The sequence below is a fragment of the Gorilla gorilla genome, chromosome 5 (genome assembly GCF_029281585.2).
Source record: "Gorilla gorilla gorilla isolate KB3781 chromosome 5, NHGRI_mGorGor1-v2.1_pri, whole genome shotgun sequence".
Lineage (NCBI taxonomy): Eukaryota > Metazoa > Chordata > Mammalia > Primates > Hominidae > Gorilla > Gorilla gorilla.
Window position 1 is genome coordinate 60,443,248 of NC_073229.2, and position 23,022 is coordinate 60,466,269.

Genomic DNA, 23,022 nt, shown 5'->3' on the forward strand with positions numbered 1-23,022 from the left:
AAAATCCTTGTACATACAGCATTAACAAGTGTATCTTTGACTGTGAAAGTGTTTCTTTGAGGATTAGCTAGATCAAAATGAAAGCTTGTATTACATTTTGGTACATACCTCCTAATTGCCTTCCCAAAAAAGTCCTCGATTTACACTCTGACTAGAAGTGTATAAAGAGTGACCTGCAACTTTGTCAACACTTTAATATGAGCAGTCTTTTAGTACCTTATTTTAATTTGCGTTACTCTAGTTAACAGTGAAGTTGAGCTTCTTTTCATGTGTTTATTGGCCGTTTGTTTTTTCATACTTTAATGCATTTTTCTTTATGGTTGTTTGTCCCTATCTTATTGTTCCAAAAGTATTATATATTAGAAATGTCAATTCTTATTTAATACATCACAGTACTTTCTTCCAGTCTGTCCCTTGTTTTTTAACCTTCTGTTTTTAAAACTCTGTCTCAATTGGCTTCTGGGTTTTATAACTTGCTTAGGAAAGTTTTCTAAACCCCAATAGTGTACCTGCTTTTTTCTGCTTAATAAAACAACACAGAAGTCTTTACATGTGAAAATAGAGAAATTATCATCACTGTTAATGGTGTTCAGTTGTTTGGAGATGTTGTAATTTGTTATTTCACGTTATTAGACTTTTTAATTGTTGCCACTGCAGTGTCCATCACGTTCACTTGTCTTTTTAGGATAAATTCCAAGTGGGCATGCTAAATAAAACATGCGTGTAGAACTCGGATTTAGATTGCCAAATCAACCCACTGAAAATAGTTGTAGCTTAACACCCACCAGCAGTATATGAGAGCTCTGCTTTCTTGTTCTAATATCCAAGACTATCTCTCATAAATTAGTGTATGGCTTTGGTAATAATATTCTAAGGTCCTTTCTTTCACAGGAAACCTGGATTAACAGGACGAGGCATGTATGAACTGAAACCAGAATGTGCCAAAGAGTTCAACTTGTATTTCTATCACTTTTCAAGGGCAGAACAGTCCAAGGTAATTGGGAAAATTAAAAATGTAGCAGGGAAGGATTGCATTGTTTTTCTTAAGAGATGAGGTTTCACCATGTTGCTCAGGCTAGAGTTTAGTGGCTATTCACAATGCCATTATAGAGCATTGCAACCTCAAACTCCTGGGCTCAAGCAATTCTCCCACCTCAGCCTCTTGAGTAGATGAGATTACAGGCATGCACCACTGTATCTGGCTTGAATTTTTTTTTCCTAAACAACTTTTTTACTGCTTTTGCAGATTGAAAAATGATACATTTTTATTGTAGGGAATTTGGAAAATATAAAGAAGAAAGTAGAAATTACTTAAAATACCCTCACCTAACATTTTGGAGTTTCCCCCTAGCGTTTTGTACATATGTATATAAGATCTATATAATACATACCTATACATATATGGGTATAGTTTTTTAAAACAAATTTTCAACCTGTATTATAATCAGTTAATCCATTTTATGCACATTTCAGAATTGGTATTATTTAACACTTTTTCATAGAGATTCATGGAGCTTTTCTAATCATTCCTAGGTAATTAAATTTTGCCTTTTTGGTGGGGCATGTAATCCCAGCACTTTGGGAGGCTGAGGCGGGCAGATAGCTTGAGCTCAGGAGTTCGAGATCAGCCTGGCCAACATGTTGAAATCCCACATCTACTAAAAATACAAAAATTAGCCAGGCATGGTGTCATGCACTTCTCGTCCCAGCTACTCAGGAGGCTGAGATAGGAGGATCACTTGAGCCCAGGAGGTCAAGACTGCAGTGAGCTATGATTGCACCACTGCATTCCAGCTTGGATGATGGGAGTGAGACCGTAACTCAAAAAAAAAAAAAAAAAAAAAATCTGCCTTTTAGCAGTCTTCTCTTAAAATGGTTTTTCAATAAACAGCATTAAATAAAACTTAAACATAAAGCTTTTATTTAGTTTTTGATGAAGTCATAGAGTTCAAACTTAAATAAGTTTGTACTTATTTAAGTACATGTTTCCCTTCTAATTTAAAGTAATAGAGAACTCGTTTGGAGATTCTTTTAGTTAAAAAAAAAAAAATTAACCTTGATGTATCCATTTGGGGAGGACTAGAACTTAAGGATAGATATCTTTTTTATTTTTTTTATTTTTTTTTTGAGATAGGGTCTCACTCTGTTACCCAGGCTGGAGTGCAGACCTCGGCTCACTACAGCCCCTGCCTCCCAGGTTCAAGCAATTATCCTGCCCCAGACTCCTGAGTAGCTAGGATTACAGGTGTGTGCCACCACGCCCGGCCAATTTTTGTATTTTTAGTAGAGATGGGGATTCTCCGCGTTGGCCAGGCTGCTCTCGAACTCCTGACCTCAGGTGATCCACCTGTCTTGGCCTCCCAAAGTGCTGGGATTACAGGTGTGAGCTGCCACGCCCCGGCCTCTGTTGTGTTATTTTCTGATTTTAGATGTTCATCCTTGGCCAGACACATTGGCTCATGCCTGTAATCCCAGCACTTTGGGAGGCTGAGGTGGGCAGATCACAAGGTCAGGAGTTGAAGACCAGCCTGGCCAACATAGTGAAACCCCATCTCTACTAAAAATATAAAAATTAACCAGGTGTGGTGGTGGGCATTACTAATTCCCGGTCCAAATAACTTTATTTTTTATTAGGCAGAAGAAGCGCAACGGAAATTGAAAAGACAAAATAGAGAAGATGCAGGTATTTCTAATCTTTCTGAAAATGTCTTGCCCATCTTTTTTACTTGCTAAACATTGTTTTCTGTTAACTCTGATGATTGTCCTTGGTGGAATGAATATTTAAATGTAAGCTTTCCTAGTGAACAACCTCCTATTCAGAGGAATAATAAATATGTTAACATACAAATAGTTTGTGCTAAGTCCTCTGGGTTGATGTTATCTCAGATCTTAAGACCTTTCTAGGGGAAAAGATAGACTTTCTTCTGTACTGCTGCTACTTATGTGGCTTTTTTTATGCATTTGACCTTGAGAATGTAAAATAATAGCTTTAAGGTGTGTGTTAATGAATATTCTTTGAGTTAAAACTATCAAAAGTAACAAAGAGATAGTTTCTAAAGCATGTTCTGTAAAAGAAACCAATAATAACAACTGTATTTTCAGCACTCCCACCTCCGGTGTTGCCTCCATTCTGCCCTCTGTTTGCAAGCCTGGTTAACATTTTGCAGTCAGATGTCATGTTGTGCATCATGGGAACAATTCTGCAATGGGCTGTGGAACATAATGGATATGCCTGGTCAGAGTCCATGCTGCAAAGGGTAGGTTTGAAGACATTTATTATTTATATTTTAGTATTTTATAGTACAAGCAAAATATTCTTGTCTGTATCTATACACAGGAAAACTAGGCCGAAATGTATTGTGTTTTCCTAACTTGAATATATTGTTACTGCTTTTGTGTCTGACAGTAAAAACAAGTGCCAGACAGATTTTTTTATACCACATGGTTGTTATTACCTCAGTCCCACTGGGCAGTTGTTCTCTCCTAGATTGGTCCTTGTCTTTATATATGTAGTACTCTGATATTGATATAATGTGTTATCTTTTATATATGTTTCTAATCTAATTATTTTCCAAAACAAAAATTTTTTTTGAATCATCCATATCCTTATTTTGTAGTTGAAGAAACTGACACTCATAGACTTACAGTCCTATAGCTAGTTAAGTGGCAAGTCTGGAACCTTGTTTGTGTTATTTTTGTTTTTGTGTTTTTGAGACAGGATCTGGCGTGGTCACCCAGGAAGCTGGAGTGCAGTGGTGCAATCTTGGCTCACTGCAACCTCTGCCTTCTGGGTTCAAGTGATCCCTCCACCTCAGTATCCCAAGTACCTGGGATTACAGGCATGCATCACAACATCTGCCTAATTTCTGCATTTTTGGTAGAGACAGTTTTGCCATCTTCCCAGGCTGGTCTCAAACTCCCAGACTCAAGCAATCCTCCCCCCTTGGCCTCCCCAAGTATTGGGATTACATGCGTGAACCACTATGCCCAGCCCCTTGTTTGTATTTTACTTTATAGTTTTAATGTAAGCCGTTCGTACACTATCTCATTGAATTCACACAACACCCCATGAATAGATACAACTTTTTTCTCATTGTTAGATGAGGAAGCCAAGTTTCAATGAGGTTCCATTAACTTCCCATATTAATCTACTAAGTGATATAACAATTATTCATTAAATAGAATGCCTACTTTATGCCTTATTCCATGCTAAGCCCTTTTTTTTTTTTTTTTTTTTTTGGAGACAGTTTTGTTCTTGTCACCCAGGCTGGAGTACAATGGTGTGATCTTGGCTCACTGCAACTTCTGCCTCCTGGGTTCAAGCAATTCTCCTGCCTCAGCCTCCCAAGTAGTTGGGAGTACAGGTGCCTGTCACGAAGCCCAGCTAATTTTTTGTATTTTTAGTAGAGACAGGGTTTCACCATGTTGGCCAGGCTAGTCTCGAACTCCCAGCGTCAGGTGATCCACTCACCTCGGCCTCCCAAAGTGCTAGGATTACAAGGCGTGAGCCACCGTGCCTGGCCATGCTAAGCACTCTGCCTACAGTATTTGTAATCCTCAGAACTCTAGAGGGAAGCTTTTTTTCCCCAAGGCTAAAGATGATGACTTGGGCTCAGAGGCGTTCACTTAGGGTATATATTAATAGCTTGAAAGCAGTAAAACCAGGATTCAGATTCAAATTTTGGAGCCCTCCTCGGGAGGCTGAGTAGCTATCATTCTTTCTTTTTGTCTCACTGGCTAAGATGTGTGTATTCTTATAATGCCCTCCTATTTATCTATAAGCATATTTAAAGTGTAAAAGCATGGAGCTGCTGTGTACTAGCTCGTTACTAGTACAGCTGTACTAGCTGTCGTGTACTGTCAGCATTACATGAACAAAAGATTTGTGGGAAATAATGGAGAAAAGAGGTGTGAACAATATTTACCTTACATGTACACTTGCTTTATGTCACCTAGTTCTTCCAAGTCTCTGACAACCACAGTCATCCCATGTGAAGGGAAAGATACAGAGACATCACACACATATCTCCTTCAAAATCTGGGGTGTGGGCCCGGCACAGTGGCTTACCCCTGTAATCCTAACACTTTGGGAGGCCAAGGCGGGTAGATCACTTGGGGTCGGGAGTTCAAGACCAGCCTGTACAACATGGTAAAACCCCGTCTCTACTAAAAATAAAAAAATTAGCCAATCGTCATGGCACATGCTTATAATCCCAGCTACTCAGGAGGGCTCAGGAGAATCACTGGAAACTGGGAGGCGGAGGTTGCAGTGAGCCAATATTGTGCCACTGCACTCTAGCCTGGGCAACAGAGGGAGACTCCATCTCAAAAAACAAAAAAACTTGGGCATGGGATAAGAGCAGTAAAAAAACAAATAGGTTGATACAGTCTCTAGAAGTCTGGTCAGGAATATTTTGTGAGATACACTGAAGAACTATAAAGTTTATAAATGATAAGGCATTAGAGATAAAAGTTTGTCTTTCTCAGATGATGAAGATTTAGTCCTTAGAGAAATTAGGTAGTGTCATAGACTGGATAATTACATGGGGGATACGTTTAGCTTTATAATTACTTGACCACTGATTCTTGGAAGGTTTTTTTAAGTCTGTAGTATAGGTATAGAATAAAACTTACATATTATGTGAATTGCTGGTCACAGCTGGTGGTAATTTTAGCTTACCCTGAGGATTTGCAATTGAAATTTCTTCCTCATTGAAGTAGAAAATTTTGTTTTTCTTGCCAATAATTGTTTGTTAGAAAATAAACCTCAGTCTTTTCATTTAATAAAAATTAGTACTTCAAGGCCGGGCATGGTGGCTCACGCCTTTAATCCCAGCACTTTGGGAGGCCAAGGTGGGCGGATCACTTGAGGTCAGGAGTTCAAGACCAGCCTGGCCAACATGGTGAAACCCCATCTCTACTAAAAGTACAAAAATTAGCTGGGCATGGTGGGGCACGTTTGTAGTCCCAGCTACTGGGGAGGCTGAGGCAAGAGAATCACTTGAACCTGGGAGGCAGAGGTTGCAGTGAGCCTGGGTAACAGGGCAAAACTCCATCTCAAAAAAAAAAAAAAGAAAAAAAAAATTAGTACTTCAAATTGTTTTTAATTGCATTTAGTATTTCATAGTTTGATTTATCTTTTTCAATAATTCTTTTTTCCTATTTCTTATTAAAATATGTACTTGATTTTTTAAATTTTTACTAAAAGTTACAAAACATTTATTCAAGGTGTTACATTTAATTGGCATGGCACTACAAGAAGAAAAACAACATTTAGAGAATGTCACGGAAGAGCATGTAGTAACATTTACCTTCACTCAGAAGATATCAAGTATGTATATATCTTTTTACTAAACTAACTCAAGATATAAATGATTTTAAGAAATCACTTAATAACCTCTTTTATTTGATCATATGGATTCTAAAAGGGTAATATTTAATCCAAACATTTGAGGCTATATGTACTCATCTGTGTAGTAAAGGTACTGTATTAAACCCTGATACATTTTTATAAAAATGTCTAGGGCTAAGTTCAAAGTTACAGTCAGCTGTGGTAAATAAGATTCTACAGTATTGAAAATAAAAAAAATTATAGGGGATTAGATTGTCATTTCATATAAAGAAATGTGACTTTTTAAAAGAAGGCCAGGGAGTTTTTCTAGCTTTTTATTTTAAAAATTTCAAACATATAGACAAGTTGAAAGAATTGTCCAGTAAACATTCATATACCTGCTCCCTAGATTCAGTAGTTTGCTATATTTGCTTTTATATTTACATACTTTCTTGAACCATTTGTTGTAGACATAATATTTCATGTCTCAAAGAAAAGCTTTTCATTTACTAATTTTCAGAACCAGCCATTGGTCTGATAGTTACCTGCAATTGTGGCAACTTTGAATGTTTTTTGTTTAGAGTTTTTTTAAATATTATTCATGGATTTTTATTCAGTGTTTTATAGTCACTTATAATGAGTATTCCTTTTGATGCTCAAATTATGCCCATTTTGGTCAGTGGGAGTTTATTTAGTCAGCTTCTGTGTCCTTTTCACCCAGCCCCATTTGTATTTGAGTACCACCTCACTTTCCAGCCCAAAAGATGCCCAAGCTCATCTTGTACTTTCCCTGCCACAGACCTGTAGTCAGCCATTTGCTGAGGTGTTTTTAAATGAATTGATGGTGCTATGATAGGAGTTTATAAATGCTTTGATTGAAAAGGATTATTTCTGTAACTGTGTTCAGTGCCATTTCTTCCTAAACGATAACTGTGAGAATTATACTACCAGGGGACAAGGAGGAAGTAATTTTGTTTGCTGCTAGATCTCTAGTTTTCCTTTTTGCCCTCATCCAAGTAAATGAGAGAAAGAGGAGAAACCACCTTTTCCCACTGAAGGCTTTATTCTTGGATGCCAGTTTTTACCTATTCTTTTTCTCTGCCATATTGTTTCTTTGGATTAATACTGTTGTTTTTGCTTTCTTTGTTTCTGGTGTGTTTATTTTAGAATAACCACACAGAATACTCCCTAATTTCATTCACTCATCACTATAAAATGTTAGGTTCTTGGCCAGGCACGGTGGCTCACTCCTGTAATCCCAGCACTTTGGGAGACCGAGGTGGATGAATCACCTGAGGTCAAGAGTTCGAGACCAACCTGGCCAACATGATGAAACCCTGTCTCTACCAAAAATACAAAAATTAACCGGGCATGCTGGCGGGCGCCTGTAATCCCAGCTACTCGGGAGGCTGAGGCAGGAAAATCGCTTGAACCCAGGAGGTGGAGGTTGCAGTGACCCGAGATTACACCACTGCACTCCCTCCCGCCTGGGCGACAGAGTGAGACTCTGTCTCAAAAAAAAAAAAAAAAATTAGGTTCTCTCTTACTTTCTCTTTCCTTCTTATTAAACAATCATCATTTTCCCTCAACATTACTCTTAACTTGTCTTTAGACATTCTACATAATTAAGACACACGATTTATTTCCAAAGAAACCTCTCCCTTATCTAGAGTCACATCTCTAATGCATGCCACAGAGTTTTAGATGTGATAGAATATTAAAGATCACACAGGTCAATCTCTTCCCCTCTTAGGAAAAAGGGACATTTTTCCAGAATGGCAGCACCAAAATCAAGAAAATCAATAGTTGAACTTTCTGGCTACAGACTAATAGAAAATATGGACTTGACTCTTATATTCAAATAAACAAACCATGAATTCCTAGGAGAAGAAATTCATTTTATTCTGAATCTAGTTTTTATTAAAGTCAATGGTCAGAGCAAATAAACATATTTGTGCATATATGCACCTCTTAATGCTAATTTATTTTTAGACCTGTAAAATCTGAGACACCACTTATTTTTAGCTGAATTTGTATGTAATTTTGCTAAAGGGATGTTAAAATAATCATTTGCTATAAAAAGTCACTTTTGAATCCTTAAAGAATTCTAGTTGTTGGCAACTTGTTTGTAAAAGACAAATATGTCACATTCTCAAGAAGTATTGAAAATCTCTATTTTGGTAGAGCCATAATCAAATTATGGGCAATAGGTGTTATAAGCAACTGCATTTATGTTCCTGTGCGTAGGAATAAGTACTATGAAGTGTTAGCTATTGTTATTGTGCCTTTTATTTTTCTGCCGTAGAACCTGGTGAAGCGCCAAAAAATTCTCCTAGCATACTAGCTATGCTGGAAACACTACAAAATGCTCCCTACCTAGAAGTCCACAAAGACATGATTCGGTGGATATTGAAGGTAAAATTTCCACATTCCTCTGCTTTTTGTGAGAAATATTGAATATTTGTTATGTGTACATTGTGATGATATTTCATACAGGATACTGATACTTTTTTTTTTTGTAGACTTTTAATGCTGTTAAAAAGATGAGGGAGAGTTCACCTACCAGTCCCGTGGCAGAGACAGAAGGAACCATAATGGAAGAGGTATAAACAGTAAAAAGTGTGATAATACTAAAAAATTACAGCAAGTTCAGTATCAACAAAATAAATTTATCTACATTAAGTTGCCAGTTACTCACAACATTTAAATTCCAAGAAATATGCCACTATTTATCTCTATTTGTTGTAGCAATTTTTTGTCTGCTGCTTTTTTTCTTTAAAACAGGTCAGTTTAAGAGTCTTTTCTCTTATTTAAATAAGTGAGATTATAGAATAGTTTTTTAATTGGTATTGACAGTGAAGATATTTCTGCTTTGGAAAAAAATGTGGGTTTTAGCGTCTAATTGAATGGAGCATAATTTCAGAGTTCAAGGGACAAAGACAAAGCTGAGAGGAAGAGAAAAGCAGAGATTGCCAGACTGCGCAGAGAAAAGATCATGGCTCAGATGTCTGAAATGCAGCGGCATTTTATTGATGAAAACAAAGAACTCTTTCAGCAGACATTAGAACTGGATGCCTCAACCTCTGCTGTTCTTGATAATAGGTAAAAAAAATAATAATAATAATCTCTTGACAAGTTTTTCCCAACTAGGGGCAGTGTTGCTTTTTCTCCTTGTAAGTATACTTTTAATCCTAAAGTAATTTAGTAGAATTCATAGGTAAATTTTGTGACCTCCATTTAGAAGATTTAATCTTAGAAATCTCTGAATGTAGATATGGTAAGTCCTGTGTACACCTGGTAGGGTATTTTCTGCAGAAGACCTTGGACATTCATGAAAGAATGAGTACACTACACTCAGTTACCTAGAGTGTATGACATCTGTGTTGAAGATTAGATTACTGTGAGGATTAAAGGAGATGATTTTGATACATACCAAAGACTTGACAATCCAAGTTATCAAAACCATGTGTTAAATATATACATTCCTGGCCGTGCGTGGTGGCTCACGCCTGTAATCCCAGCACTTCGGGAGGCCAAGGCGGGCGGATCACAAGGTCAGGAGTTCGAGACCAGCCTGACCAACATGGTGAAACCCCATCTCTACTAAAAATACAAAAAAAAAAAAAAAATTAGCCGGGCGTCGTGGTGCATGCCTATAATCCCAGCTACTCAGGAGGCTGAGGCAGGAGAATTGCTTGAACCTGCAAGGCGGAGGTTGCAGTGAGCCGAGATTGTGCCACTCACCCCAGCCTGGGTGACAGAGCAAGACTCTGTCTCAAAAAATAAATAAATAAATAAATATATATATATATATACACACACACACACACACACATACACACACACACATACAGTACCTGTAGTCTGCTATTTTGTGATTATATAGAAAGTTTTGGGATCATTAATTATATTCATAACCTTTGTATTGCAGCCCTGTGGCTTCAGATATGACACTTACAGCACTGGGCCCCGCACAAACTCAGGTTCCTGAACAAAGACAATTCGTTACATGTATATTGTGTCAAGAGGAGCAAGAAGTTAAAGTGGAAAGCAGGGCAATGGTCTTGGCAGCATTTGTTCAGAGATCAACTGTATTATCAAAAAACAGAAGTAAATTTATTCAAGATCCAGGTAAGTCATAGCTAGATCCTCATCTTCCCTTTTAATAACAACTGCCAGTTAATGTGGTTGGTGATACGTTGAGATTTTTTAAACCTAAAAATAACTCCATAGACTTGGATGGTATCTTTGGCAGGTAACTTAGGCAGGAATTCCCCACTTGGCAGATGTGGAACCACTCCAGAAAGTTGTACCTGAATCACATAGCTGATAAATAGCAGGGATTCAAAGAAAAGCTTTTCTTTGTGATGTAACATTACATACTTTGGCATTTCACAGTCTTTTCCATCCTTCAGTGCACTTGCAAAGTCCTGGTCATTTGTTGACACACCAAAATAATAATTGTTTTGTCTTATTGATAGAGCCTGAGTGGAATCTCCTGAGAACAGTGATGGAGCGTTACCTATGTAAGAGGCAATCCTTGAGCCAAATTGATTTAGAATAGTAATACCACCACAGATCGGGTTCCCCAGAAAGCAGATTCTTGGGATACAGATTACCGTGCAGGACAGTTGAGGGCCCTCTTTCAGCAACTGAGGGAGTAAAGCAGGGAGATCCAGTCTGCACATGATTTTGTCCACCACAGACACATTTATTTCTCTGCTTGTAGGTTGTGCTCTGTGTGCGTGTGCTTCAGCGATACCCAGTAAACTTCTTGAGAGTAGGAACTGTGTCTTGGGAATTCCCAGAGCACTGCTTTAACCAGTGCCTTTCACACTGCAGCGTGAAAGGAGGTTTGAGAGCCCACTTTTAGAGTTGCCTTCTCTCTATAAAGAAAGTCTTTGCATCCTACTTATGAAAGGTTGGTCTGCTTCATCTTTAAAAATGGTCATTTAGGCTGGGTATGGTGGCTCATGCCTGTAATCCCAGCAATTTGGGAGGCCGAGGCGGGTGGATCACCTGAGGTCAGGAGTTCAAGACCAGCCTGGCCAACATGGCGAAACCCCATCTCTACTAATAGTACAAAAAAAAAAACTAGCCGAATTTGGTGGCACACGCCTGTAGTCCCAGCTACTCAAGAGGCTGAGGCATGAGAATTGCTTGAACCTGGGAGGCAGAGATTGCAGTGAGCCGAGATTGCACCACTGCCCTCCAGCCTGGGCAACGGAGTGAGACCCTGTGTGGTTTTTTGTTTGTTTGTTTAAAAAAAAAAAAAAAAAAAGGCCAGGTGCAGTGGCTCACGCCTGTAATCCCAGCACTCTGGGAGGCCAAGGCAGGCAGATCACAAGGTCAGGAGATCAAGACCATCCTGGCTAACACAGTGAAACCCCATCTCTACTAAAAAATACAAAAAAAAGTTAGCCAGGTGTGGTGGCAGTTACCTGCTACTCGGGAGGCTGAGGCAGGAGAATGGCGTGAACCCAGGAAGCAGAGCTTGCAGTGAGTCGAGATCGCGCCACTGCACTCCAATCTGGGCGACAAAGCGAGACTGTCTTAAAAAAAAAAAAGATATTTAAACTAGGTGCTTTATAAATTTCATTCCAGGCCAAAGACAAAGTTGCTAATTTTATTTATTACTTCCTGAAGAAAAAGCATTAGCTGGCTATAAGTGGATTTTCTTAATGCTTTGACATTTGCACTGTTCTAGTGTTAAAGCAAATTAAAACTATTGAAGCAAATTAAAAGTAGTTCTTTCTAGAGTGTTAGGAAATTTCGAAGATTATACTAATTTATATAAAGAATTCAAAAATTCCAAAAGAAGCCAGACATCCATCTTGTTTCTCATGATTTTTCATCCCCTTTGAATATAAAAATTAGCACCAGGACAGAAGACTCTGAATTACTTTTTTTTCCCCCATCTGACCTGGTCTGTGCTTAGATTTTTTGTTGTCACTTTGGCTCTGATTTGATTATTTGCTGTATGAGTGTTGTTAGGCAGTCTGTCCTCTAGGGGGCGCCCCATTACTGCCAAAACATTTTTTATTAGCGATCGTTTTAACCCAGCTGCCCTGAACGCACATGAGGCAGCCCCATGAAGAGAGTAGCTCTTTTACCTGGAGCTCAGGGTACAATGGGAGGAATTGGAATATCTCAGCACCCTGAAAGTGTGAAATGTTCAAAAGATTGGATATATTTAAATTCATAGTTCTAATTTCAGTTTAACAATTTGAGAATGTTTAATTAATTTGCTGTGGATGGTGAAAATTAGAGTCCTACTTTCTAAATAATCCAAGGTGTTGCATAAATTATTGGTATCTCAGAGGAATAAACTAGCATTTCATTTCAAATTTCAAGTCTTTATCAAGGATTTTACAATTTAAAGTTACACATTTGTTATAGGAAAATTAAATGCTTCACTTTTGTTTTGTTTTGTTTTGTTTTGTTTTGTAATGCAGAAAAATATGATCCATTATTCATGCACCCTGATCTGTCTTGTGGAACACACACTAGTAGCTGTGGGCACATTATGCATGCCCATTGTTGGCAAAGGTAATGTATATTCTTAATATTTGTCAAGAGAAGTTTATCTAAGGGCTCAATATTTTTTAAATAGAGGAAATTTCATTCTAGAAAAAAGGAAAAGAACTAAAAAGTTGAAAAAATCCGTATCATTGCCTAATAAATAACAAAAGTTATTTGCCTTGTCGTAGATGTAAAGTATATGTCAGATATGTTTTTTAATTTAGCTTTATATCCAAGTCTCTTCTATATCTTCCAAAGAAGGAAGTGGATCTGTATCAGTCTGTGGATGAAGAAAAGGGTTTTTACAGTAGGATAAACTCTAGAAGGGTAATGTTGTCTTTCTTTGGGTCCAGGGTGGACAACTTTTGATTCCATAGATGTTAGTACTTGCTTTGTTACTTCCCAAAATTATAATGGCTCCCTGTGATGAGATGTCCTGAATTTGTTCTACCTTGGTGTTTCCTATGCTTCTACAAAACCAACAAATCAATAATACTATTATTCTAGAACTATGCTCACCCAGTTATCATGAACTACCCCTAACAACTAGCCACCACGTTGTAGTCCCAGCTACTTGGGAGGCTGAGACGGGAGAATTGCTTGAATGTGGGAGGTGGAGGTTGCAGTGAACCAAGATCGTGCAACTGCACTCCAGCCTGGGCGACAGAGCAAGACTCCATCTCAAAAACAACAACAACAACAACAACAAAACAAATAGCCACCAGCCTTGGGGAAGTGGCAAGAGAACAATGGCACCAAGAAATTTTTGTTGCTGCTTTGTGGATGCTTTTTTACATGGCAGTCTTTTTTTTTATTTTACTGTTTTAGAACTTTTAATCCATTTGGATTTTTAAAATCACTCAAAAATCATGTTAAAAATAATTTAGTTTAAGATTTTCATTTTTGAACTATTTGTGGAAACAAATTATTTTAAATGTTGAAGCTTGTGGCTGTCATTTATATAAATTACCATTGTTTTGATACCTCATGTTCTCTAATTGTAAAGGTATTTTGATTCCGTTCAAGCTAAAGAACAGCGAAGGCAACAGAGATTACGCTTACATACAAGCTATGATGTAGAAAACGGAGAATTCCTTTGCCCCCTTTGTGAATGCTTGAGTAATACTGTTATTCCTCTGCTGCTTCCTCCAAGAAATATTTTTAACAAGTAAGTTTTGGCTCATGACAACCTATTACAAAGCAATAGTTTGCTTTGAAGATAATGAAATAATAAATCAGGGAGGAAAACTTAGTCTAGGCAATTGCATAGTGTTTTCCAGATACTTTCCAAACTCTAGTCATTTTCTTCTAGCAGACCTGTGGAATGTGATTTTAGTTTTTAGAGAGGAACAGGTGAAAATTTAACAGTTTCTAAGCTATAAAATTCCTATGTATTTATGAAAACCAAGTATCTGGTTTATTTCTAGGGACCCAACTTTTAATATCTCCCATACACTTTTCAAGAGATGCTCAGTAAACTGGTAGAGGGAGATGGAACAACTCAAACTGACTTTATAGGACAGTCTAAAAATCGAATAAAACTTTTTGCTGTACTGGCCATTCATAGTTTTAAGAACCAGGCAAAAAAGTGAAAATCTGTTGGTATATTTTAAATGGAAAAATCTCAGCTGGGCGTTGTGGCTCACATCTATAATCCTAGCACTTTGGGAGGCCAAGATGAAAGGATCATTTGAGCCCAGGAGTTCAAGACCAGCCTGGGCAACATAGTGAGACCCTGTCTGTACAAAAAATAAAAAGTTAGCTGGATGTAGCGGCATATTCCTATAGTCCCAGCTACTTCAGAGACTCAGGTGGGAGGCTCGCTTGGGTCAAGGCTGCAGTGAGCTTTGATCATGCCATTGCACTTCAGCCTGAGTGACAGAGCAAGACCCTGTCTCAAAAATAAAATAAGTGCTTGCTTCAGCAGCACATATACTAAAATTGGAACGATAAAGAGAAGATAAGCATGGCTCTTTCACAAGGATGACACACAAATTCGTGAAGTGTTCCATATTTTTAGCTCTTTTAGAATTTGTCTAGCAGACTAAAAAAAATAAGAAAAGAAAATGGAAAATTTCTGTAACTTCACAGTTTTTTGGATGCTTTTAGTTACGAGTATTGGACATACTCATTTCAAGTATGAATTTGATAATGTCTGCTATTCAAATCTGAACTTCATTTCTCAATGTAGAATTATGCTATCTACCTTGCATGTACAAATACTAAGTTATGTGAGTATAAATGATCCATTTCTGCATTATTTGGATTCAGTTCAAAGCAAAGTCAGTTTTTTCTTGTCAGTTTTAGGAGTTCAAACTTTGGTGTTCTTAGTCTATGCTACCACAAAATGTTCTTAAAATATTAGTAGATTTGAGTGTAAGCTCATGCTTTTTAATTATAAAAGAATATCATGGTACTGACTTATCTGCATTTGAACTGATAAAGAAATTAATTATTGTTAGATGGAGGATTAACTGTGTATAAGAAGAAATCACCCTTGTTGGATTTCATCTGTCAGTTTATTGGTCCACTATTTGGGTTTTGCCCATGAGATTCAATTATGGTTTAGTCATATTCGAATACAATCATAAAAAGAACACAGGCTTTGGAATCTGACAGAGCCAAGTTTGAATGCTAGCTTTGTCCTTTATTTGGCCTTAGTCAAGTTACATAGCTCTAAACCTCAGTTTCCTCATCTGTAAAATGGGGACAATAATAAAACCTATTACAAAATATAGGAATACAACCTATGCAAATAATAATACAACCTGAAACAAAATGTAGGGATATTTTGAGGATTAAGTCTAATACCATAAGATATTTACAGTAAAATTCTTTACTAAGTGCTTGTAACATAGTAAGCACTTGGTAGATATTAATAGTGATGGTGATTATGATACTTAAGAAATTCTAGCAAATTCCAATACTGAAGAGTGAGATTTTTAATACACAGTGTTATTACCATCATATTGACAAATAATATATTCATTTCCATTGGCCAATATCCTGATTTTTTTTAATGCAACAAATTTTCCCTTATCCTTTTTGTTTTTAATATTTAGAGTGTGTCTAAAATATGCCTGTGATCATTTAAGGAGTCTTTTGTATCTTAAGGAACAATAATAAAACACTAAATACTCTCTATAATCTTTTCTAGCAGGTTAAATTTTTCAGACCAACCAAATCTGACTCAGTGGATTAGAACAATATCTCAGCAAATAAAAGCATTACAGTTTCTTAGGAAAGAAGAAAGTACTCCTAGTAAGTTCTGGTAACCTGTTTTCATTTTTCCCTAAAGTCTGAGGTCATCAAAAAATGTGTTTCCAGAAGAAGTTGTTTAAAAGTGAAACCTCCCATTTAAAATTTTGACTCATTCTAATTTTCCTTGTCTTAATAAACTAAATTTGACTTTACTGCATTACTCCTTATTCCTTAAACACACAAGCTCATGTGAAGTTTCTAATAAACACTTCTCACTTATTCCCCCATTTTATTGAAGAGCTTCTGGAGGTGGGGGAGATGTAACTGAGTGTTGCAGAGCTAGCTTTAGTTCTCGGTGGGCTAACTCACCTTACTGTTGGCATTACCAAAGGCTTCCCAAGTTTCATAGACCATGCACTGCACTTATGACCTTGTGGGAACGTAGTATGAACAGGATTTATATCATTGGTTTTCATAGAAACAGAATAGCTACTCTTGTTTTTGTTTTAGTGGCTGTACTATAAGGAAAAGCATAGTTAAGAAAGGGCCTTGGTCAACTAGAGCAATAATGTTTTCATACTTCATATGGTTGTTATGCCAGTTTTTATTAGGGAATTTTTTTCCTTTTGTTTTTGATTTCTTTGACCTATATGGCTGTACTTTTAGGAATATTGTCATCTATTGAATAATAGTATAAAATGCCTGTTTCTATAGATAATGCCTCTACAAAGAATTCAGAAAATGTGGATGAATTACAGCTCCCTGAAGGGTTCAGGCCTGATTTTCGTCCTAAGTGAGTATATTATTTTACTCCTTTAATATTTGACCCATTTGAAATGAATGATTAAGTCAGCAGTTAGGAAGAATATGATTTGGCAAGTGAGGGAGCAAAATGTTATAGGATACTGATCTTTAGTTGTAAGGTTTAAGCAGAGGCTGAGACAGGAGGATAGTGTGAGCCCCAGAGGTGGAGGCTGCAGTGAGCCTTCATTGCACCACTACATTCCAGTCTGGGTGACAGAGTGAGACCCTGTCTCAACAACGACAACAAAAAAAGTTTAAGCATTACATGATGGTATTTATTGCAGTACATTAAAAAAATCTAAGAACCATGTGGCATGTTTAACTCTCACCACCCTCTCCTAGTCAGCATTGCTGACCCCTGCCACACCTCTTTCTTTACCTGGCTCTCCTTGACAACATCTAATCAGTAATTCTAAATACAAACTGCTCAGCCTCCCCAATAATCCCGCACTTCCATCTGACTTCAAAATTTCTATTAATGACCTAACCAAGCTCTTAGTAACCCAGGATTAAAACCAGAATATTTTCCACCCTATTTTACCCCATAGCCAGTTAGTTACAAGGTATAGCATAGATTCTGGAGCTAGACTGGTTGATTCAGTTCCCAGCACCACCACTTATTAGCTGTGCAACTTTGGGCAAATTGCTTGACCTCTGTGTACCTCAATTCCCTCATCTGTCAAGTGAGGATAATTCATAGGTGTTATTAGGATAAAGTGACATAATGTACGTAGAGCTACCTGAAAGCTGTGCCTGGCATGTACCAAGTAACTCAATAAATACAGACCTAAAGACTTGAATAGAAAAAACATCATGCCTATAATCCCAGCACTTTGGGAGGCCACGGCGGGCAGATCACTTGAGGTCAGGAATTCAAGACCAGTCTAGCCAACATGATGAAACCCTGTCTCTACTAAAAATACAAAAATTAGCCAGGCGTGGTGGTGCACGCTTGTAATCCCAGCTACTTGGGGGGCTGAAGCAGGAGAATCGCTTGAACTTGGGAGGCAGAGGTTGCAATGAGCCAAGATCATGCCGCTGCTCTCCAGCCTGGGCGACAGACCAAGACCCTATCTCAAAAAAAAAAAAAAGAAAAAGAAAAAACTTCAATCTTCTGTCTGCCACACTCCCCCAGTCCTGTCATTTTATTTGTCACTTCTAGTGTTTACTTCCATATTTCTAATTAGACAGTATCTTCACTGTTGACTGGTAAATTATTCCACAATTTTTGGTTAAATCTAGTTGTCAGTTTTTACATTATAGTAACTGTGTTTCTGCTGATACAAGTTGCATATTAGAATTATATTTCCTTTCTTGTACAGTTTTGTCTTTTTTTTTTTTTTTTTTTTTTGAGACGGAGTCTCGCGCTGTCGCCCAGACTCAGTTTTGCCTTTCTTATAGTTAATAATTACCTTGTCTTTTTCATGTACTTGTTTTCTATGTATGTTTTTTGTTTTGTCTTTTTTTTTTCTGAATGGTGCAGTAGATCTATCCAATGTCTAACAACTTTTCTTTTTCTTTTTTTTTTTTTTTTTTTTTTTTTTGAGACAGAGTCTCACTCTGTCACCCAGGCTGGAGTGCAGTGGCGTGATCTCAGCTCCCTGCAGCCTCCCCTCCCATGTTCAAACAATTCTCCTGCTTCAGCCTCCCAAGTAGCTGGGATTACAGGCATGCACTACCACGCCCGACTGATTTTTGCATTTTTAGTAGAGGTGGGGTTTCTCCATGTTGCCCAGGCTGGTCTCAAACTCCTGACCTCAGGTGATCCACCCGCCTCAGCCTCCCAAAGTGCTGGGATTACAGGCGTGAGCCACTACACCTGGCCTCCTAACAACTTTTCTAAGTGCTCAGATCTGTCAGATGATCTTCTGTTGCTGGGTCCCTCCTTCCCCTACACAGCCTCTGTTCTCCTGCAGTCAGGAAGGGGGCACAGCTGTCACTTCTCTTGGCCCTGCTCCTCTTATTTTCTGGATTGAGTATCTTCCTCTTTCTTAAGTACTTGGCTCTTTTTGCAGATTCCTAAGAAAGGATACCTGGATGGTATATTTTCATGTTCGAAAATATGTTTATTTTATTCATATGCTCAATTGATAGTTTGGGTGTAGAATTCTAGGGTAGAAGTAACTTTTTATCTAGATTTTGAAGGCATTATTTTACTAAATTCTAATCCATTGAGAAATTAATACCATTCTAATTCTTGTTCCTTTGTAAATTTTTGTTTTTTTGAGACAGGTTCTCACTCTGTCATCCAGGCTAGAGTGCAGTGGCACAATCTCAGTTCACTGCAACCTCTGCATCCTGGATTCAAGCGATTCTCCTGTCTCAGCCTCCCAAGTAGCTGGGATTACAGACATGAGCTGCCACACCTGGCTAATTTTTGTATTTTTAGTAGAGACGGGGTTTCACCCCATCTTGGCCAGACTGGTCTCAAACTCCTGACCTCAGATGATCCACCCACCTCGGCCTCCCAAAGTGCTGCAATTACAATCATCAGCCACTGCACTCAGCCACATGTTTTTTTTAACTTTTTTAGAGACGGGTTCTATGTTGTCCAGGTTGGCCTTGAACTCCTGGGCTCAAGCGATCCTCCCGCCTCAGCCTCCTGAGTAGTTGGGATTACAAGTGTGAGCCACCATGCCTGGTTCCTTTATAACTCTATTACTATGCTATTACTTCTATTTTCTATTACTACTTTTTTTTTTCTTTTTTGAGACAGAGTGTTGTTCTTGTCACCCAGGATGGAGTGCAGTGGCACGATCTCAGCTCACTGCAACCTCTGCCACCCAGGTTCAAGGGATTCTCATGCCTCAGCCTTCCAAGTAGCTGGGACTACAGGCATGCGCCACCATGTCCCACTCATTTTTTGTATTTTTAGTGGAGACAGGGTTTTACCATGTTGGCCAGGCTGGTCTCGAACTCCTGACCTCAAGTGATTCACCCACCTTGGCCTCCCAAAGTGCTAGGATTACATGCTGAGCCACCGCACCCAGGCTTGTAACTCTGTTACTTCTGAAAACTGTAAGATACTCTCTTTATCTCTTCAGTGTTCCGAAATTTTCTATGATATTTCTTGGTATATGAATCTTCTTTTATTCATTTTGCTAGGCGTTCGGTAAACCTATTGAATCTGAACATTCATGTCCTTCATTTCTGAGAATTTTTTATGTTGTTTCTTAAATAATTTTCTCTTGGATTTTCTTCTTTGAGGTAGTTCTGTTAGCTCACTGTTGCCCCTCTTGAACTGATAACCTAATTTTCTTATGAGTTTTTTGCTTTCTACATTGTCTCTGTTTTCCCTGAGTTCTGTTTCTCTGCTCCTTTGTTTTGGTTTATCTCTTTGATGCTTTCCTTAAATGTTTATTAGTCCTTGGATAACTATTTAAGCATAAGGCAATGAGCATAAGGATACCTGGTGGACAGGTTGGAGCTTGCTGACTTGTAAGCCTCACAGTAAGGTGATCAGGACACCTCCAGTCTTTTGCTTGGTGACCCCCGAATGTCTGTGTAAAAACAACTTTCCCCTGAGGATTGTTCACTGGAAAAACTAATCTCTGTGGAAGTGGGTATACATTGCTGATGTTCTCAGGATGGGAAACAGGGTCAAGGATCTCATTGTATAGTGTGTAGGCTTGTGCCCAGCACCCTGTTTTCAGCCCTGTGCCTCACCCCTGCTAAGTCAAAGAGTCTAACTCCTCGTGGGCAGGGGCAGTTTGCATTATCTCTGACAATTATCTCTGGATATATGTTAAGTGGTTCAAGTTCAATATAGCAAAGAGCTATTAAGAAACTGAACCATTTGATTGATATGTGCACATTGTTCTGAGCTAATTGTTTACTTCAGGAACCCTTATTCTGAGAGCATAAAAGAAATGCTAACGACATTTGGAACTGCTACCTACAAGGTGGGACTAAAGGTTCATCCCAATGAAGAGGATCCTCGTGTTCCCATAATGTGTTGGGGTAGCTGCGCATACACCATCCAAAGCATAGGTAAGAGATTTACAGCTGTTTCTCTATAAGTCACAAGCATTCATTGATATGAATTAGGCATAGAATCTTGTTTTTAAATGAAATGTTTGAAGTGGGTAACAACGTGAAGAAATAATAAAGACTTAGAAGCAAGAAATGTAATGTACTGACAAAATACTAGATTGATAGTTCATAAATTAACCACAGCAACAGAGAACTCTTGGTGGTGGTGGTGGTTATAGCTTCTTGTCAGTTGAAGGAATGTACTGTTCGTTTTTACTTTGTAACCAAATTTAATTTTTGTGAAATGACTTTGAAGATTCTGAAACTTGACAATATTGTACTTTCTGTAGGATTGGGGTTTTTTTAACCTTTTTAAGAAAATTACATTAAAATATACATAACATAACATTTACCATTTTAACCATCTTTAATCTGTAGAAAGAATTTTGAGTGATGAAGATAAACCATTGTTTGGTCCTTTACCTTGCAGGCTGGTAAGTTCTCAGTTTATTCAGTTCATGATAGTGGGGCATGGAAATTAGGTGGTTCTGCTGCTTTTAATCTTATGGACCTGCAGTAGTTACTTACTACATTCACTTCTTTCATAGTAAAAACCCATTTTCTGTAAGGATATTAAAAAGTAACGTTTGTGGTTTAATCTTTCTTTTAAATAAACTTCAGGAGACTGGGCGCGGTGGCTCACGCCTGTAATCCCAGCACTTTGGGAGGCCGAGGCGGGAGGATCACCTGAGGTCGGGAGTTTAAGACCAGCCTGACCAACATGGAGAAACCTCGTCTCTACTAAAAACACAAAATTAGCCAGGCGTGGTGGCGCATGCCTATAGTCCCAGCTACTCAGGAGGCAGAGGCAAGACAATCGCTTGAACCCGGGAGGCGGAGGTTGCGGTGAGCTGAGATTGTGCCATTGCACTCCAGCCTGGGCAACAAGAGTGAAACTCCATCTCAAAAAAAAAAAAAAAAAAAAAATTGCAGCCTGGCAGTATAGTGAGACCTCATCTCTACACAAATTTTAAAATTGGCTAGGAGTGGTGGCGTGGCATGTACCTGTGGTCCCAACTACTTAAGAGGCTGAGTTGGGAAGATCACTGGAGCTGGGGAGGTTGAGGCTGCAGTGAGCCATGATTGTGCCCCTGTACTCTAGGCTGTGCAACAGAGCAAGATCCTATCTTTAAAAAAAAAAAAGAAGAAGCAGAAGAATGTATATTCTAGCTCCACTTTCTTGCTAACCATTCATATTTCAACTCCTGCAGTTTGGCTCCACTTCTAACACTTTCTGACTTCTGTGAAATATCTCTTTCCAAGTTCACCAAATGATCTCCTGATTATCATTTTGTGTGGGCATTTTTTAGCCCTTGTCTTTGAAACCTCTACTTAATTGCTCATTCTGAAACTTTTATTTCTCTCTATTCCTTCTTCATTCTGAAACTCATTTTCCCCTTAATTTCTGTGACACTCTTGGCTTTCTTTCTACCTCTGTGGCTCCTGCCTCTCAGCCCGCTCTCCCTCCTCCATCCTGCAGTTGTCATTTTTAAACCTCCAGAGTTCTGCCATCTAATACTCCTCCCTGGTCAGCCCCATCTATGCCTCTGATTTCAGTTATATCCAAATGATCCCCACCTGTGTATCTCCAACCCAGCTCTTTATCTTAGGCCTAGGTTATCTCTGCCTATTTTTTTAACCTGGATCTCCTACACATACCTAAAATTCAATCCAAATTAATTTTTCTTCCTATAGTCCCTGTTTTAGTTAATTTCACCACTATTCATCCAGGAAAAACCAGAAAAGTGAAGTCTTTTTTTTTTTGAGACGGAGTCTCACTCTGTTGCTCAGACTGGAGTGCAATGGCACAATCTCGGCCCACTGCAGCCTCTGCATCCTGGGTTCAAGCGACTCTCCTGTCTCAGCCTCCCGAGTAGCTGGGATTACAGGTGCATGCCACCGTGCCCAGCTAATTTTTGCGTTTTTTAGTAGAGATGGGGTTTCACCATGATGGCCAGGCTGGTCTCAAACTCCTGACCTCAGGTGATCTGCCCATCTTGGCCTCCCAAAATGCTGAGACTGCAGGCATGAGCTACCATTCCCGGCCTAGATACATTATTTAGCCTGGGCATTCACATTCAGTTGGTCAGCAGAGTCTGACAAATTCTCACCATTCCTTCTTCTGCTTGTTT

The 23,022-nt window shown here is 38.5% G+C and overlaps 1 protein-coding gene and 1 non-coding gene across 5 annotated transcripts in view; both read left to right on the forward strand.

The window, feature by feature from the left end:
* UBR2 (ubiquitin protein ligase E3 component n-recognin 2) overlaps positions 1–23,022 on the forward strand; it is a 128,799-nt gene that overhangs the window by 85,236 nt on the left and 20,541 nt on the right. For 2 of the 4 annotated variants that reach the window (XM_019029814.3, XM_019029813.4), the window contains exons 23-36: positions 892–994; positions 2,635–2,683; positions 3,103–3,257; positions 6,229–6,331; positions 8,637–8,746; positions 8,854–8,934; positions 9,255–9,433; positions 10,263–10,462; positions 12,787–12,880; positions 13,860–14,021; positions 16,011–16,114; positions 16,769–16,847; positions 20,700–20,848; positions 21,269–21,324. In XM_019029814.3, the coding sequence (XP_018885359.1) occupies positions 892–994; positions 2,635–2,683; positions 3,103–3,257; positions 6,229–6,331; positions 8,637–8,746; positions 8,854–8,934; positions 9,255–9,433; positions 10,263–10,462; positions 12,787–12,880; positions 13,860–14,021; positions 16,011–16,114; positions 16,769–16,847; positions 20,700–20,848; positions 21,269–21,324 (1,624 nt within the window). The remainder of the gene's footprint in view (positions 1–891; positions 995–2,634; positions 2,684–3,102; positions 3,258–6,228; positions 6,332–8,636; positions 8,747–8,853; positions 8,935–9,254; positions 9,434–10,262; positions 10,463–12,786; positions 12,881–13,859; positions 14,022–16,010; positions 16,115–16,768; positions 16,848–20,699; positions 20,849–21,268; positions 21,325–23,022) is intronic. The other 2 variants (XM_055389634.2, XM_055389633.2) reach the window with 1 other exon arrangement.
* On the forward strand, positions 14,765–14,871 carry LOC115935061 (U6 spliceosomal RNA). The gene has a single exon (XR_004070777.1). It is a non-coding gene; the product is annotated as a U6 spliceosomal RNA (small nuclear RNA).